This window comes from Anabrus simplex, chromosome 3 (assembly GCF_040414725.1).
Source record: "Anabrus simplex isolate iqAnaSimp1 chromosome 3, ASM4041472v1, whole genome shotgun sequence".
Taxonomy (NCBI): Eukaryota; Metazoa; Arthropoda; class Insecta; order Orthoptera; family Tettigoniidae; genus Anabrus; species Anabrus simplex.
In genome coordinates this window covers 232,903,553-232,918,496 of record NC_090267.1, presented here as the reverse complement: position 1 = coordinate 232,918,496, position 14,944 = coordinate 232,903,553, and the positions used below count along the sequence as shown (strand labels likewise).

At 39.4% G+C, this 14,944-nt stretch overlaps 2 protein-coding genes across 4 annotated transcripts in view; one reads left to right on the top strand and one right to left on the bottom strand.

Annotated features, from left to right (window-relative positions):
* Positions 1-11,504, bottom strand: part of Sfxn1-3 (Sideroflexin-1-3) — a 115,349-nt gene extending 103,845 nt beyond the window's left edge. The window contains exons 1-3 of one of the 2 annotated variants that reach the window (XM_067142912.2): positions 11,382-11,504; positions 11,060-11,234; positions 10,793-10,963 (exon numbers count right to left, since the gene is read on the bottom strand). In XM_067142912.2, the coding sequence (XP_066999013.2) occupies positions 10,793-10,963; positions 11,060-11,217 (329 nt within the window). In that variant the 5' untranslated portion in view covers positions 11,218-11,234; positions 11,382-11,504. The remainder of the gene's footprint in view (positions 1-10,792; positions 10,964-11,059; positions 11,235-11,381) is intronic. The other variant, XM_067142913.2, reaches the window with a different exon arrangement.
* A 75-nt stretch (positions 11,505-11,579) lies between these two features.
* The window catches only part of trbd (trabid), a 221,841-nt gene continuing 218,476 nt past the window's right edge, over positions 11,580-14,944 (top strand). The window contains exons 1-2 of one of the 2 annotated variants that reach the window (XM_067142910.2): positions 11,580-11,816; positions 11,994-13,117. In XM_067142910.2, the coding sequence (XP_066999011.1) occupies positions 12,381-13,117 (737 nt within the window). In that variant the 5' untranslated portion in view covers positions 11,580-11,816; positions 11,994-12,380. The remainder of the gene's footprint in view (positions 11,817-11,993; positions 13,118-14,944) is intronic. The other variant, XM_067142911.2, reaches the window with a different exon arrangement.

Sequence of the window (14,944 nt, the reverse complement as noted above, 5' to 3'; positions counted from 1 at the left end):
ACAAGCAAGGAAGGCCTTTCTTAAGAAAAGAAATTTGCTCACTTCGAACATTGATATATGAATTAGAAAAATGTTTCTGAAGAGTTTCGTTTGGAGCGTGGCATTGTATGGAAGTGAAACATGGACAATAACTCGCTCAGAAAGAAAGAGAATAGATGCTTTTGAAATGTGGTGTTACAGAAGAATGCTGAAGGTGAAATGGATAGATCGAATCACAAATGAAGAGATACTGAATCCAATTGGTGAGAAGAGATCGTTGTGGTTAAGCTTGACGAGAAGAAGTGACAGAATGATAGGACACATCTTAAGGCACCCAGGACTTATGCAGTTGGTTTCTGAGGGAAGTGTAGGGGCTAAGAACGGTAGGGCTAGACCAAGTTATGAATATGACAAGCAGATTAGAGCAGATGTAGGATGCAGCAGCTATGTAGAAATGAAAATGTTAGTACAGGATAGGGTGGTATGGATAACTGCATCAAACCAGTCTATGGACTGATATGAAGGATTTAATAAAATCTGACGGTTTCACTGGATAAAGGAATATCAGCTTTGCGTATTAAAATAATTTTCATAAATATTTATGAGTTTTATTCTCCAGAGATTAAATATGTAAAAATGTTCAAAATTTTTAAAATTTGAAAAAGGAAGTTTTAGTCTTACGGCACTCATATGCGTACAAATTCTGTCTTAAGATGTACAAAATAAGATAAGGATACAATATAATAATAATAATAATAATAATAATAATAATAATAATAATAAAGATATTTTTAAAGATCGTTCTGAAACTAAAGATAGTCTATATCAAATTAATGATTTATATTACTAACTAGCTGATGTACCCGTGCTTCGCTACGGGATTCTCAGAAAGACTGACTTTGTGGTTTTCCTAACTGAAATTCCATAGGTCATTACAAAAACGTAAGTATGAATGTAGCGATTAAAAGCAATGCTATCATATAAAATACTCGATCAAATGGAAAGCTGCACGTTTGATCACTTTTAACGAACAATGCTGCGGTTAGATTGCGGTGCCAATCTAATAGTACAAACTTCCAGAGCTGGGATGACAGGCCGCAAATTGCCATGAACACTCATCTGCCATTATTCCGCTAAATATACACACTGTTCATTCCAATCAGTGCCTCAGAGTAGGGAATGAATAGCCCGAATGCTATGATGATCCAGTGTGTTACGTACCAGTAGTATCAGAAAATTTATAAACCAGGGAAATGGCATGCTAAAGAAGAAAGTTACCTAACTCCCCAGCTACTTCCCATCAATATTCAGGCAGGCTGTTACACTCGTACGACTGGGCGAGTTGACCGTGTGGTTAGCGGTGCGCAGCTGTGAGCTTGCATCCGAGAGATAGTGGATTCGAACCACATTGTCGGCAGTGCTGAAGATGGTATTCCGTGGTTTCCCACTTTCACACCAGTCAAATGCTGGGCCTGTACCTTAATTAAGGCCTAAGGCACTCCTAGCCCTTTCCTATCCCATCGTTGCCATAAAACCTATCTATGTCGGTGCGAGTAAATCAAATAAAAAATACTCTGTACGCAGCAGTAATCCTATCTACCGGAGAAGAGGGGCAACAGAAGACACAAAGCACATCACGACAAACAATGGTCAATGTAATGTTATTGTTGATCAATGTTATGAGCTTTCTATATTGTAGGCCTTCACATTTAGTTTCCTTTCGACTCTGTGATTTGTAAAATATTTTATGCCGTAAACTGTAGTTTCTTATTCTCCGACTTTACACACCGATTTTTATTAAATACTGTTTACCCATTTTCTCGTAACTCGGCGCTGATATGGACTTAGTAACAAAAATCCAAATTCATGAATATCTTTGCGATCATAGCCAGTACGGTAACAATGTATAGGACATGAATAATAGGAAATTTAATACTATATAACATTAGTTATGTAGCATTCATCGATTACACCTCTAATAAGAAATATTTGAGAATTACATTTTAGGCCTTCCCCTAAAAAACCATTTCACTCAGCGTGAATAAAATAATTTACAGCCTAGACTATAGCGACTTATTTCCTGACTTTGCATACCGATTTTCATCAAGATAGGACTATTAATAACAACAATATTTCAGAATTAAATTTTAGGCCTTCCCCTAAACTACCATTTTTCTCAGCGTGAATACAATTATTGATAGCCTAGATTGTAGCAATTTATTCCCCAACTTTGCAAACCCATTTTCTTTAAAATACGACCACTAATAACATAAATAGTTGAGAATTCAATTTTAGGCCTTCCCCTAAACTACCATTTCACTCAGCGTGAGTAAAATGATTTATAGCCTAGATTGTAGAGGCTCATCCCCCGACATCACATACCGATTTTCATTAAATTCTCTTCAACCGTTTTCTCGTGATGCGTGTACATACATACATACATACATACATACATACATACATACATACAGAAATTACGGAAAAGTAAAAAGTGCATTTTCTTGTTACTATGGACATGGCCGATACAGAAATACCATTATTTTCAGATTCTGAGCAATGTACAGACAAAACTCTTATTTTATATATATAGATTATCTTGTATCCAGTAATAACAAAGCTGAACTGTTGTTCATATTTTGGAATGTTTTTTTGCAAACACAATCCATCCCACTACATGACCCAGCCGGTACAACTAATCCCCCGTTTCTGCTGCGCAGTATTCTCGAATGTTGCCGAGCAGATATTTCATCCTTTCTGCAGTCATGCCTTTTACTTCCAACTTCTTAGGCAAGTTCTGAGGAAGATCATCTCCCTCGCAAATCAAACAATTATAGTTGGATAGTCCAATTTTTGTTGACACGTAATAACCCCGGGTATATTCTTTTTCACAGTAAAATGACTGAAAGATGTGAACTAAGAAACTCTTTTCCAACCATGTTGCCAGTCGTACATATTTATTAACAGCTCACAGGTTTTTCTTCTCCAATGATGATGGTTTTGTTAAGTTTTGACTCTGCGGTGCTATCTTAAATGAACGAGACAATATCTGTCAAACAGTACTTCCTTTTCATGAGACCAAAAGTCCAGTCACAAATTTTTTTTGTATGAGCCAGTAGCAGAATCATTATTTCTTTACGTAAACCTGACATAACTCTTCACATGGTAATGTTATTTTTACTCTGTACAATGCACTGTGAGCATGAAGAAACAAATCACAGCACCTATGACCAGGCTCCTGTTAAAATGACCAGTTATAAAATATGCAGCCAAGTAAATGTCTATAATTGTAACTGTGCATTATCTTGATACATAAGCTGGTGATTTAATATTTCAGTACAAGAAAACAATGCAGGAACTTCATTTAAGAAACCATACCTTAAGTCGCCAATTTTAAATTCCCATTGCAACTTAAATTTATGGTTTTGTTAGACTGCATAGCTTGCTTCCAAGGTTATTTTGAAGACTTTTCGATATGGTCACATGACTGTCACTCCTTTCATCACATAGTCCAAGGATCATGCTAACAGATGGCGCTCAAATCTAAATTTCTCACCCTTCCTGTAGAAGAACTATGGTTTACAATGCTTCTGTCAGCAACAACCAGATATAAAACTCCCCTCCATGAACTAATGACAAAAGGAAAATAAATGTGGACTGACTTCTTTGCCAATGATGCTATGATTTTTCAGGACCGGATGCAAGCAAATGATAATTTATTTATTGCAGCCAACTGCCATATACAGAGATTTTAAAAATACATACTTACAACACAAATACTGTGAAGTTAGTCACTATAGCACTGCGTCAATTCACATAGGCATAAAGCTAGGCTATTTGTTAGTGTTATTTCGTTTCGATGTTTTGCAAATTCATTCATACATACATACATTGCCCGATGTTTCATTCCAGGCTTGGGTCAATGTCATACTTTCATATGTGTGTACACCTGTTATGTTATGTGACCCTCTCAGACTGATTTTGATGGTTCCATCAGCTTCTGCTTTGAACATTAGCGAGTCATCTGGTGACAAATGAACGTACCACTTCCACTTCTATTACAGTATAACGTCTAAATTCAAACCTCATTGTTTGAGAAGCCTTTCTCGTGAACAGTCGAGATTTTCTTCTGAAGACACACAGCAAAGTTCTCTGCGAAACGTAAAGAATTTCACCTTATTTTCTTGACATGGCATAAGCACAAAAGCCTATATCATGACCATAAGAAGATATTTGTCATCTTCATCGATTTCAGTAGAGCTATTGATCCAGTAAATAGGAGTGTGCTTATTGAAAAACTTGAGAACCAAAAGTTAACAAGACTCATCTCAAATATACTGGAGGAAAATCAAACTGGATAAGTCAAAATGGTTTGTGTGTTGCAGGGTGACCTACTCAGCCCAATACTGTTGAATATTTTTGCAAGCAATGTAGTCTCCCAAGTCAAGGAAGGCACAGTGAATACAAGTATTTATGCTGATATGGTTCTCACCTCAGAAAACATAGAACTGCAAAAAGAGATGGGCCTTGTTACAGAGTGGGCAGAGGCTAATGAATTGGTAATAAACAAAAGACAGACAGAATTTGTAGCATTTTGGAAAAGGAACAGAACAGAAGCTATAACTTGAAAAGGATAAGTGTTGACACCAAGGAACAATTTTAAGTACCTGGACATCACCATCCTAGTAACTGCATCAACCTTTACAATTCATAAAAGGGAAAGACTAGCTGCTGGTATTAAAAAATATAAGCGACATCAGACACATATCGAGAAAGTCGGTAACCACAGCAATGAAATTATTCGAGGTGAAAGATATATATCTGTGCTCACTTATGGACTATAATAATAATAATAATAATAATAATAATAATAATAATAATAATAATAATAATAATAATAATAATAATAATAATAATACCGGCTTTATGTCCCACCAACTGCTTTTATAGTTTTCGGAGAGGCAGGGGTGCTGGAATTATTAAAATTTAAGCTTGTGACTTCCAATATTAGTCTGCGCGGAGTGACAGTCTTTTCTTCTAGGAGCCTTCTCGCGTTGGATATGTTCGGGGGGGGGGGTGGACAACGCTGCCAACCTCCCTAGTTAAGTACTAAGATGGGACAATCCTCCAAGTTAGAGCCATGAAGCGGCCTAAGACCTCTAGTTCCCCCTGTGCAAACACCATTGGCCTGCATTGGTTAGGATAGGTGTGCACAAGACCATTGGTCTGGATTGGTTAGGGTACGGGTGAGCAAGACCATTGGTCTGGATAGGTTAGGATACAGGCAGGGATAAGCAAAGTGCATAAGCCCCTAGGTTAAAACCGCAAAGCAGTATCAGGTCTCAATTTCCCCCTGTGCAAACACCATTGGTCTGTGCAGACTAGGACAGGGGTGCACAAGACCACTGGTCTGGATTGGTTAGTGTAGAGGGTGGGGAAAAGTAAAGGGGATCTGGGGATATAAGCCCCCAGGTTAGAACTGTGAAGCAGCCTGAGGCCTTTATTACTCCTTTACAAACACCACTGGTCTGTACTGGTGGAAAATTGAAAGTTGAATTACAAATTTTTTAATACTTCATATTAACGAGGAGTGATTGAAACACATTTTATAGGGTCCAGTGGTGGAAAGCTAAATTACAACTATTTTCAGGACTTTTTAAAAATAAATATTGCTCCAGGCCAATAACTACTGATTAGGGTATGGTTTAACTCTATTCAGTACTTTTTTAAACACAGATTTGTTTCAGGCCGATAAGAATCGAATCCTGTATTCAGCAATATCTGCACTTTTATTCTGTGTGGGTTGGTAATGCAATCTGGTTATTACAATTGACGGTGATGATGCCACATGCAACTTCACGTTGGCCAATAGAAACACAAGTTTGTACTTCAGCCAATACACAACGGCAACTGTCGTCCTTTATTTGGTTATACAAGTAAATGAATTTCCAGAGGCAGGATGGTGGGTTCCAGGACATCACAATGAACGCATCTCTTTTCTAAAAAGTGCAACGAAATGAAAATTAAAACTTCAAAATGTATCCACCGACTAGAATCTGAAACAAATGATGAAAAAACGATAGTGAAACAAAAATGGTTAGTGGATCCAATTCACAATGTCTAAATTACTGGGATGATTCTTATTATCTAAAGGAGTCCAAAATCCAGGTCACCGCCCCCTCATAATGGTACAAACCACTGGTAAAGCAGAATCATGCTGTTCCTCCTTTAGTGGTACTAATCAAAGGTAATGTAGACTGATGGTGTGTCTCGCATGGTGGTATTAATCACAGGTAATGTAGACCCATTGTATGATATAGCCTAGATGTTGATTCCCATATGGAACCTGAAATACTTGTCCTGAATGAGTAATTTTTTTTTAGACCCATGGTATGTCAAACACAACGGCACCACTCACAGGTAACACAAACCCATGGTGTTTTGCACATAAGGGAACTATTCACAAGCAACACAGATCCATAGTGTTCCTCACATAGTAGGACTAATTATGGGCGCCGGTATTCCTCACTTAGTGGAATTAAATCATAGGCCACGTATACTCACGGCGTTGCTCACATAGTGGTACCAATCATAAGCACGGTAGACCCACGGTGTATGACACATTATGGTAACGCCCACAGGTAACAAATCCCATGGTGCTCTTCACATAACGGAACTACTCTCGTGTAATGCAGACCCATAGTTTTCTTCACATAGTGGTACTAATCACAGGCGTTAGTGAAACCTGTGGTGTTTCTCACATAGTGTTGCTAACCACAGGCAACATAGACCCATGGAGCTTCTCAGAAATTGGTACTACTCATAGGTAGAGCAGACCCATTCTGAACACAGGGGAACCAACTTATTCCAGCGCAGCGTTATGGCACATGGACATTAGTCCGTCCAGCCAAATGGCCACACCCCTCGGCGGAATACACACAACAGTACTAACCACAGGCAACACCCAGACCTGTGGTGATTCTCACATAAGGGTACTATAACGTAGATCCATGGTGTTCCTCACATAATGGTAGTAATCACAAGTAGTCTCATGGTTCTAAAATCATCCTTCCTTGAGCGCCCTTTTTAGCAGCCTTTCATGACAGGCAAGGGATACCGCAGGTGTATTCTTTGTCTGCGTCCCTCACAGGGGGTTGTGTGTTTGGTCTGCGAGAGCTATTTTATTTTGCTCAAGTCCCCCGGCAAGCTGGTTAGGACTCCCCTATCCGCCACCTGCGATGTGCCATGTGGAAGTATCACCTCTCCCCCCCACCCCCGCTACGCCAGTGTAGTAGGTTCATTGAAATCGTGGTTTTTCAAACATTTTGTGCTATCTGTAAAAAGCTTCAAAAGCTGTTGTTCTGAAAGACAGCATGTCCTCTCACCTGTCAGAATCAACCATGGTTTCAGATGATGGCCTCATTTTTGTATACTATCTTCCACCCAACGTTAACTTCTCTGATTCAGCCAATGAAACAAGGAGTAACATCTGCTGTCAGAATAATGCTGCTTTGGTTTATCCTTGGAAAATACTGTGCTGGATACATAAAAATCTGCATAAAATTCTAGATGGTGACATGCACCATTCACAGTTCATGAAGCCTAGAATAGCCTCCCTAAGATTACTTTTACATGTTCATGGTCAAAATTATTGGAATAACTTAAATGAATGTTCTACAAGAAGAGATACAGGGTGGGCCAGAAGTCACGATCGGAAAGTATTTCATGTAACTTAACACATAGTTTCATGGTTACATGGATCTGGAAGTGTTCTAGGTTGAGAATAATGTTCATCCCTGCCTATAGTAAGTCTGTCTTCTGGTAGAGGTCACTCAAATTACAACAATGCAGGTGATAATTTGCTATGCGTCACTCCATGAAAACACGACATATCATCGTGTCGATTTGCTTGTAGTTCTGGTGACTGCTACCAAGGTGATACTGTTGTAAACATGTGTGTTATAATAGCAGATACAAGCAGATTTACAACTGAAGAATGTCATCTTCTTAGTGAACAGGTGCAGAAAAAGGTACAAACGGGTGAGAATCCCCTGGTCTCAAAATGTTTATATCTACATGAAAGACAACCCTCATTATTAAGAAGAAATTAAGCAACACCCTCCTCATGTAATGCTATGAGCCAGTGTTACCAGTGACCATATTATCAGGCCATATTTCTTCGATGGGTCGGGAACAAGGGAATTGTACCATCAGATGTTATCTCACTGGCTGTCACCTGAACTGAACAACGTAGTTATGCAACAGACGCCAAGGTGCCAGAATTGTGTCCCATAGTACGTCTTTGAGCACCTTCAAATACTACCAGACTGAGACCGGATCGAATTTGGCTAGTTGGGGTCAGAAGGCCAGCGCCTCAACCATCTGAGCTACTCAGCCCGGCATTTCTACTTCTGGAGAGATGCCCCTGGATACTACTGGACTCCTGTTCAAGACGGGTTGAACAACCAATTTCCATTATGGACTGGGACGTGGAGGGACTCTCATATGGCCACCCAGAAGCCCGGACTTAACACTGTGCGATAATTTGCTTTGGTCCTTCTTAAAGGAAAAGATTTCCGCAACTCGTATGACTTCCATTTAAGAGCTGAACGAAGAATTACCTGTTCTCTGAGAATGATCACTCCTCAAAAGCTGCGCCGGGCAAGCAGAAACATAGGCTATGGGAGCGAATCCAACTCTGCACTGAGAATGATGGTCAGCATACTGAGAAATATGTAATAACATTCAATTCTGTCTTATTCCATTCTTGAACGTATTTGTTTCTATTAAATGCAATTGTTTGCCTTTAATGCTGCTTCTTGTTTCAATGCAATAACATTAAACATTTCCAATCATGACTACTGGTCCACCCTGTAGATGAAGATAACTGTAATGGAGCATGTCTCAATCTCATTAAGACATATCCAGATTTCAGTACTGTAATGTAGATATAAATGACATGGAGGAGGGGTTTGGTTGTGATGAAAGTCGAGAAGGGTACAGGCAATCAGAAGACAAGGCCTATGACATCATCAGATGCATATACTCAGGAATATGATGGGGAATCCGATGATACCAATAAACTGTTCGTTGACACAGCAGGAGAGATAAATGTCAACACCTACCGCAATGGAAGTAGTTCAGATCAAAAATTAGATTTAGGGTTTTTCCGGTGTTTCGTCTTAGGTCTGACCCTACCCACTGACGCTGCGGTGCATGCAGGTGAACTTATCAGAAGCCTATTTAAGAGGCACAGTCTGATAACTGCATACGGGAGATAAAACTTCACAATGGAATTAATGCCCGCCTAGCAATTTCCATGGAAGTAGTTGGCACACTGATCAACTTGTCTGGACAGCAGGACTATGACTACTATCCTTTAATAAACTAAAGAACCATCAAATCTCCTGTTAGAAAAATGATCACCGAACAGATTCTAAGAAATAAAAAATTATTACTTTTTACTTTCATTCAAAATAAAAGTTTGCTATACCGTACTGTAGTGTAACCTATATAGATCCTTCAATGCTTTTGAGCCTAATGCTTGTATAGTCACTTAGGTTATTTTTTCAGCATACACCAAGGCTCCACATTGCCCCCATTGCTCTTTGTTCTCATCCTGGACACAATCACACAGGACCTGCAGAGGTGTGTCCCTCATCATCTTCCTTCCAAGTATTGGGCCATGTGACCCGTTACGGTCTTGCATTTTACTTTTTGCAAGACTTGAAAGCAATCAAATGTCCTTCCGACGAGTTGCTAGCCTGAAGGAAGTAAGTAAGACCATTGGTGGGGCTGCCACCTCTCAGCTAATAGACTAGCTGAAATCACAGCATTTCCTCCATAATGGATGTAACGGTTATACCGCCGTGACTCTGTCAACAGGGCTGGGAACAGGTTTTTTCATCTCGGGAAGGTGAGGTTGGCCTTTGGGCAGGAGAGGTTATGTCCTAATAATCATCAACATCCTTCCAAGTACTGGGCCATGTGGCCTGTTACGGTCTTGCATTTTCTTTCCATCGCTTCATTGGACGTCCTATAGATCTCTGTCCTCTTGGTTGATAGCGTAGGATCTCCTTTGGTAGTCTTCCTGATTCCATCCTTTGAACATGACGTTTCCAGTTTTCTTGCTGTTTTTATATGCAGATGATACCACCAGAAGTGGACTTCAGCGTCAAGTAGAAAATTGGAACAGCCGTTTCTCACAGTACGGTCTTAGACTTAACAAAAAGAAGACCAAGTACCTGGAAACCATTCTAAGCAATGGCTCAGTTCAAGCTGATGGAGAGACCTTAATGAAGACCGTAAGCTTCAGGTATCTAGGACGCCTGCAGAGTGATGGTGGGATATGTGATGAACTGCGAAGTAGGATAAAGACAGCATGGATGAGATGGAGAGAAGTCACAGGCGTACTGGATGCAACTAGGCCTACATCTGAAGTCCAAAATATATCGCAAGATACTACGTTCCGTTGGTCGATGGGTATCGCACTCCAACATCATTTCAAAAACGACACCGCCTGCCTTCAAATAGGCCATCACTGAGAAGGCATGGGAAAAACGTCTCAAATGATTTGATTTTCCGTGCTACCCCTGACATTCATCAACCAAGGTAATGGAGGTTCTACTGTAGTAAATTAAAGCAGTAACAAGGAACGTAACGAGAAGCTGAAATAAAAGGCTGAACCAATGAAAGTGGACAAAGAAAACATACGCAATCTATAAGCAAATTTGTGAACTTGTGTTACTGTTGGTATTAAATGGGCAAAAATAATTGGATAACATCCGAATAATTAATCCTAGACATACATACTTACTTATAAAACGTCATCATGCATCCTGTAATGGTCATGTTCATGGGCACTTGGGCTGACATTCGACCGATCAACATCATTTTCTCTCCAGTATCGGGGTGAAATGCAGAATCGTAAATTTCTTTGGCCCGCCACAGCTCGTCTTCTGTCAAGTTACCCATATCGCCTTTACGTCTAATGGGAAGAAGAAATAACCACATGGGCTGAGAATTAAGCTTATTAAGCTATATAAGCATAATGATACGAGTTCATTGGAAGTGGGATATTTACCTGTATTTTGTGACAATTTCCTTAGCTTCATCCAGCCGTTTATCAGAAACTAGTAAATTTAGAGGATTTGTTGTAGTGAAATAGTACCGAGCTCTGCCCCAGTATGTACTCTGATCCCATCTAGGTTCATCTATATTGATCTTCTTGTTTGCTGGCATATTTGTTTATTATAAGCCTGAAGAAATGAAAAAAATAATTGAGATTAATAGGCCTACAACATTCGCACTACACAAATCCAGTCAGTTTACCGAAACACTTCCTAGCAACTAAGATGATAGGACCGATAGGACTGGAGAGTAATGATGGACTAAAGAATACGCACTGGCACTGCCTTACCCTGTTACAGTCTACAACGAAGTGAACAAGCAACTATAAAATTATCTGTGATTGAACGAATAATTATTTAAAAAAAAATACTCAAAACATTAACTCGAAAATGGACTGCCTATAGAGACGACCGATTCATCATATCGAGAATTGGTGATCGATTCCGATTGCCTGAAAATTCTCAAGATGGCCGCAGTGGTTTTGTGACGTAATGTTTTTCTTCTGTCGATTTGTGAGTGATCTTAAAAAAACATTTAGCCTTTTGACATTTTCTCAGTATGAACGGAATTTAATTACAATGAATGGGAATTGATAGCTTTTGCCGTACCAGTTCTGAGGAGAGCCTAAATGGGAAGGGTTTTGAGATTCGGAGTTATGCAGTGGTGAAACGCAGGTTAATTTTACTGTACTCAAGTTGAAGGTGAACCAGGTGAGTGGTGCTTGTTCCTCTGAATTAGTGTTATAGCACAATAAAATAACATACACATCTTATTATATTAGGCGCATTGCGCATCATGGCTACTATGCAGTTTCGTTGCACGTTTCTTTTTTAATTGTAAGAAGAGTCTGCTGATTTAATGACAATATCTTTTTATTTCCTTTACAGCTGATTAGAAGAACATCCTACACCAAGAAGTTTAATAAGAGGAAAGAGGACAGTCTCGTATTAATGACACATGTTATTTCTCTCATGCCCTAAAAGTTTGTGACACAAGGTGTTAAAAGTGTGTCTTTGCTATCTGACTTGTAACCTGTATGTACATTTCCAGTATATGTACTCAGGTTACAGGTAAGATTTAATTTTGAAAACGATGCTGTATTTATGACAGTAATTTCTGTTTTTAAATCAATTTTTGGAATTAGTAAGTTTGGAAATTTAAATAGGATAGGGATACAACATTTAGTCCATGAATAACTGTCAGTTGAAAGGAGACACAATTATATATTGTATCACCTTTCAAAATAAATTTTAAAATAATTTTTCCTGACAATTATGAGTTGTGACCCATCTTCAACAAAATGGGCATGTGAATATTGCACTTACGAGAACTGGCCGTCTTCTCTTAAATGCACAATGTGCCGTGGTTCTAAGCCATTGTTGGGTGAAGACATTTATAGGCTTTGTGATGAAACTCCCTCCTCAGGTGGACCTAATTTAGCATCAGGTCCCTCTGGGCAGGAATTTTCAGTGTCTTCAAGCGATGGAAAGTGGGAGTGTCGTGCTTGCACGTATCTGAACTGGCCAAGAGCCTTGCATTGTGCAGAATGTCATACGTCACGTCCTGTTAGTACCACTAATCTCCATGAGCATTTACAGCCTTTAAGAATAGATCAGACTAGTGATGTTGCTACTATAACTTCAACTTCTGCATTGGCTGGAGGACCCATTAAAATCTTAACCTCACCATCTGTTGAAAAGAAAGAAATAAAAGAAGCAGAGAATGATCTCAGAGGCCGAATATCGGATAAATCACTTTATTCTAGGCAGCAAAATGTGAAATGGATTTGCAGTGTATGCACATATGAAAATTGGCCAAAATCTATGAAGTGTATAATGTGTGGTACCTCTCGAGTGGGGAATAATGCTGGCAGTAAGAATAGAAATCGTGGTAGCAATGGTAGTAGCAGCATGTTACAGTCGCCTGAACGAGACATCTCGCTGACGAATTCTGCTCGAGGGGGAGGAGGCAGTCAAATTTCTATCATTGAAGACAGCTGTGCAGTTAAAAGGTAATACACTATGTTCTTTTTATTAACTTTATCTGTTACAGTAGGCCTACTTAAGGATATAGAAAATTATTAGTGAACCAATTATTAAGTTGATAGTGTAAAGCTTAAATAAAATATAACCTGACAGTTCAGGAGGAATATGTGACTAAAATGAGAAGCAACCTACATTCTTACAAATTGGAGGTTATTTCTAGCTAGTAGAATGTAAGAGGGTAATAGCATCTTGCACTGAAAGCTACATAATACAGAATATTTATGCCTTAAAACTTGGCTAATTTTTCAGTAAACTTCATATATCGATTCTCAGCGTTTACTCAAAATTGTTTAATGTCAACAATGACTATTTATAATAATATCCTAGAAATAACTTTGCCAAGCAGAGTGGCCATGCATGTTAACCGCTATGGCTATGGAGCCAAGCTCTGTATTCGTGAGATGAGAGGGTTCAAACCCCACTGTTGACTGTCTAGAGAATGGTTGTCTGTGGTTTCCCATTTTCACTTGTAGGCAAATTCCAGGACAAATCGTATTCATAGGCCACAGCCGATTCCTTACTCAGTTTCATTTACCATCATTCAATCAATCACTGCTGATCTGCATTTAGGGCAGTCGTCCAGGTGGCAGATTCCCTATGTGTAGTTTTCCTAGCTTTTTCTTAAATGATCGCAAAGAAATTGGAAAATTATTGAACATTTCTCTTGGTAAGTTATTCCAATCCAATTAATTTCATTTCCATTAGCTCATCTTATGTTGGCATCAGGAAGGGCATCTGTCCATATAAACATGCTATGTAATTTCATCTCGCCACATCCCCGACTCCATATCAGGGAACAGATCTAAGGGTTTAGACATACATACATCCTGTAAACTATTTTCAGTGTGTATTTGTCTGTGGACTATCTTTGAAGATAGGTTTTGTTCATTTTGTACTACTTCCTACATTTGCTCCCCTTCCTCCTCTTGGTGCCTACTTTACGCTCTTGCCCCGCGTGTCAACAGACTTATGCTATGGTATCATGCTCTGCTGAAGGGGTAGAGAGCTGAGCAACAGCATCACTGGCTTTTCATGAATGCAGCTACGGTTCATATTCTGGCCAGTGCATTCTGAAGTGTTTTCGAAAGGAAAAGTCACATCCCTATGATTTGGTGCTTGTATTAAACTGCAGATCTTGTATTATTGCCTCAAAACAAATTGGCCCGTGAGCTGAAGAGAGAGAGTCTCCTTCCTTACGTTAGTACACTGTCCTGTGTCGCCTGATAATATCCATGTCGGATGTCAGTCATGAGAAGTACACTCGGTGTCCACAGCAACTCGCTCACAAATTTATCCACAAGATACAATGATGTGAAGAGTACGAAATAAAAGTAATTAGGCTGACTCACAGTTACATGAGAAATATGTTTCTTAATTACAATTACTTTTTCAACAAGTGTCGGCCTCGCGGTGTAGGGGTAGTATACCTGCCTCTTACCCGGAGGCCCCAGGTTCGATTCCTGGCCAGGCCAGGGATTTTTACCTGATTCTGAGCACTGGTTCAAGGTCCACTCAGCCTATGTGATTACTGTTGAATAGCTATCTGACAATGAGATGGCAGCCCTGGTCTAGAAAGCCAAGAAGAATGGCCAATAAGACTCCTTGTGCTGACCACACAACACCTCGTAATCTGCAGACATTCCGGCTGAGTAGCAGTTACTTGGTAAGCGAAGGCCCTTTGGGGCTGTAGCACATTGGATTTTGGTTTTTGGTTTTTTAACAAGTGATCAGTAAAATTACAGTTACTTCACAGAATGAGAATCTTTAGGAAATCACATTTCTTTTCTCATGGG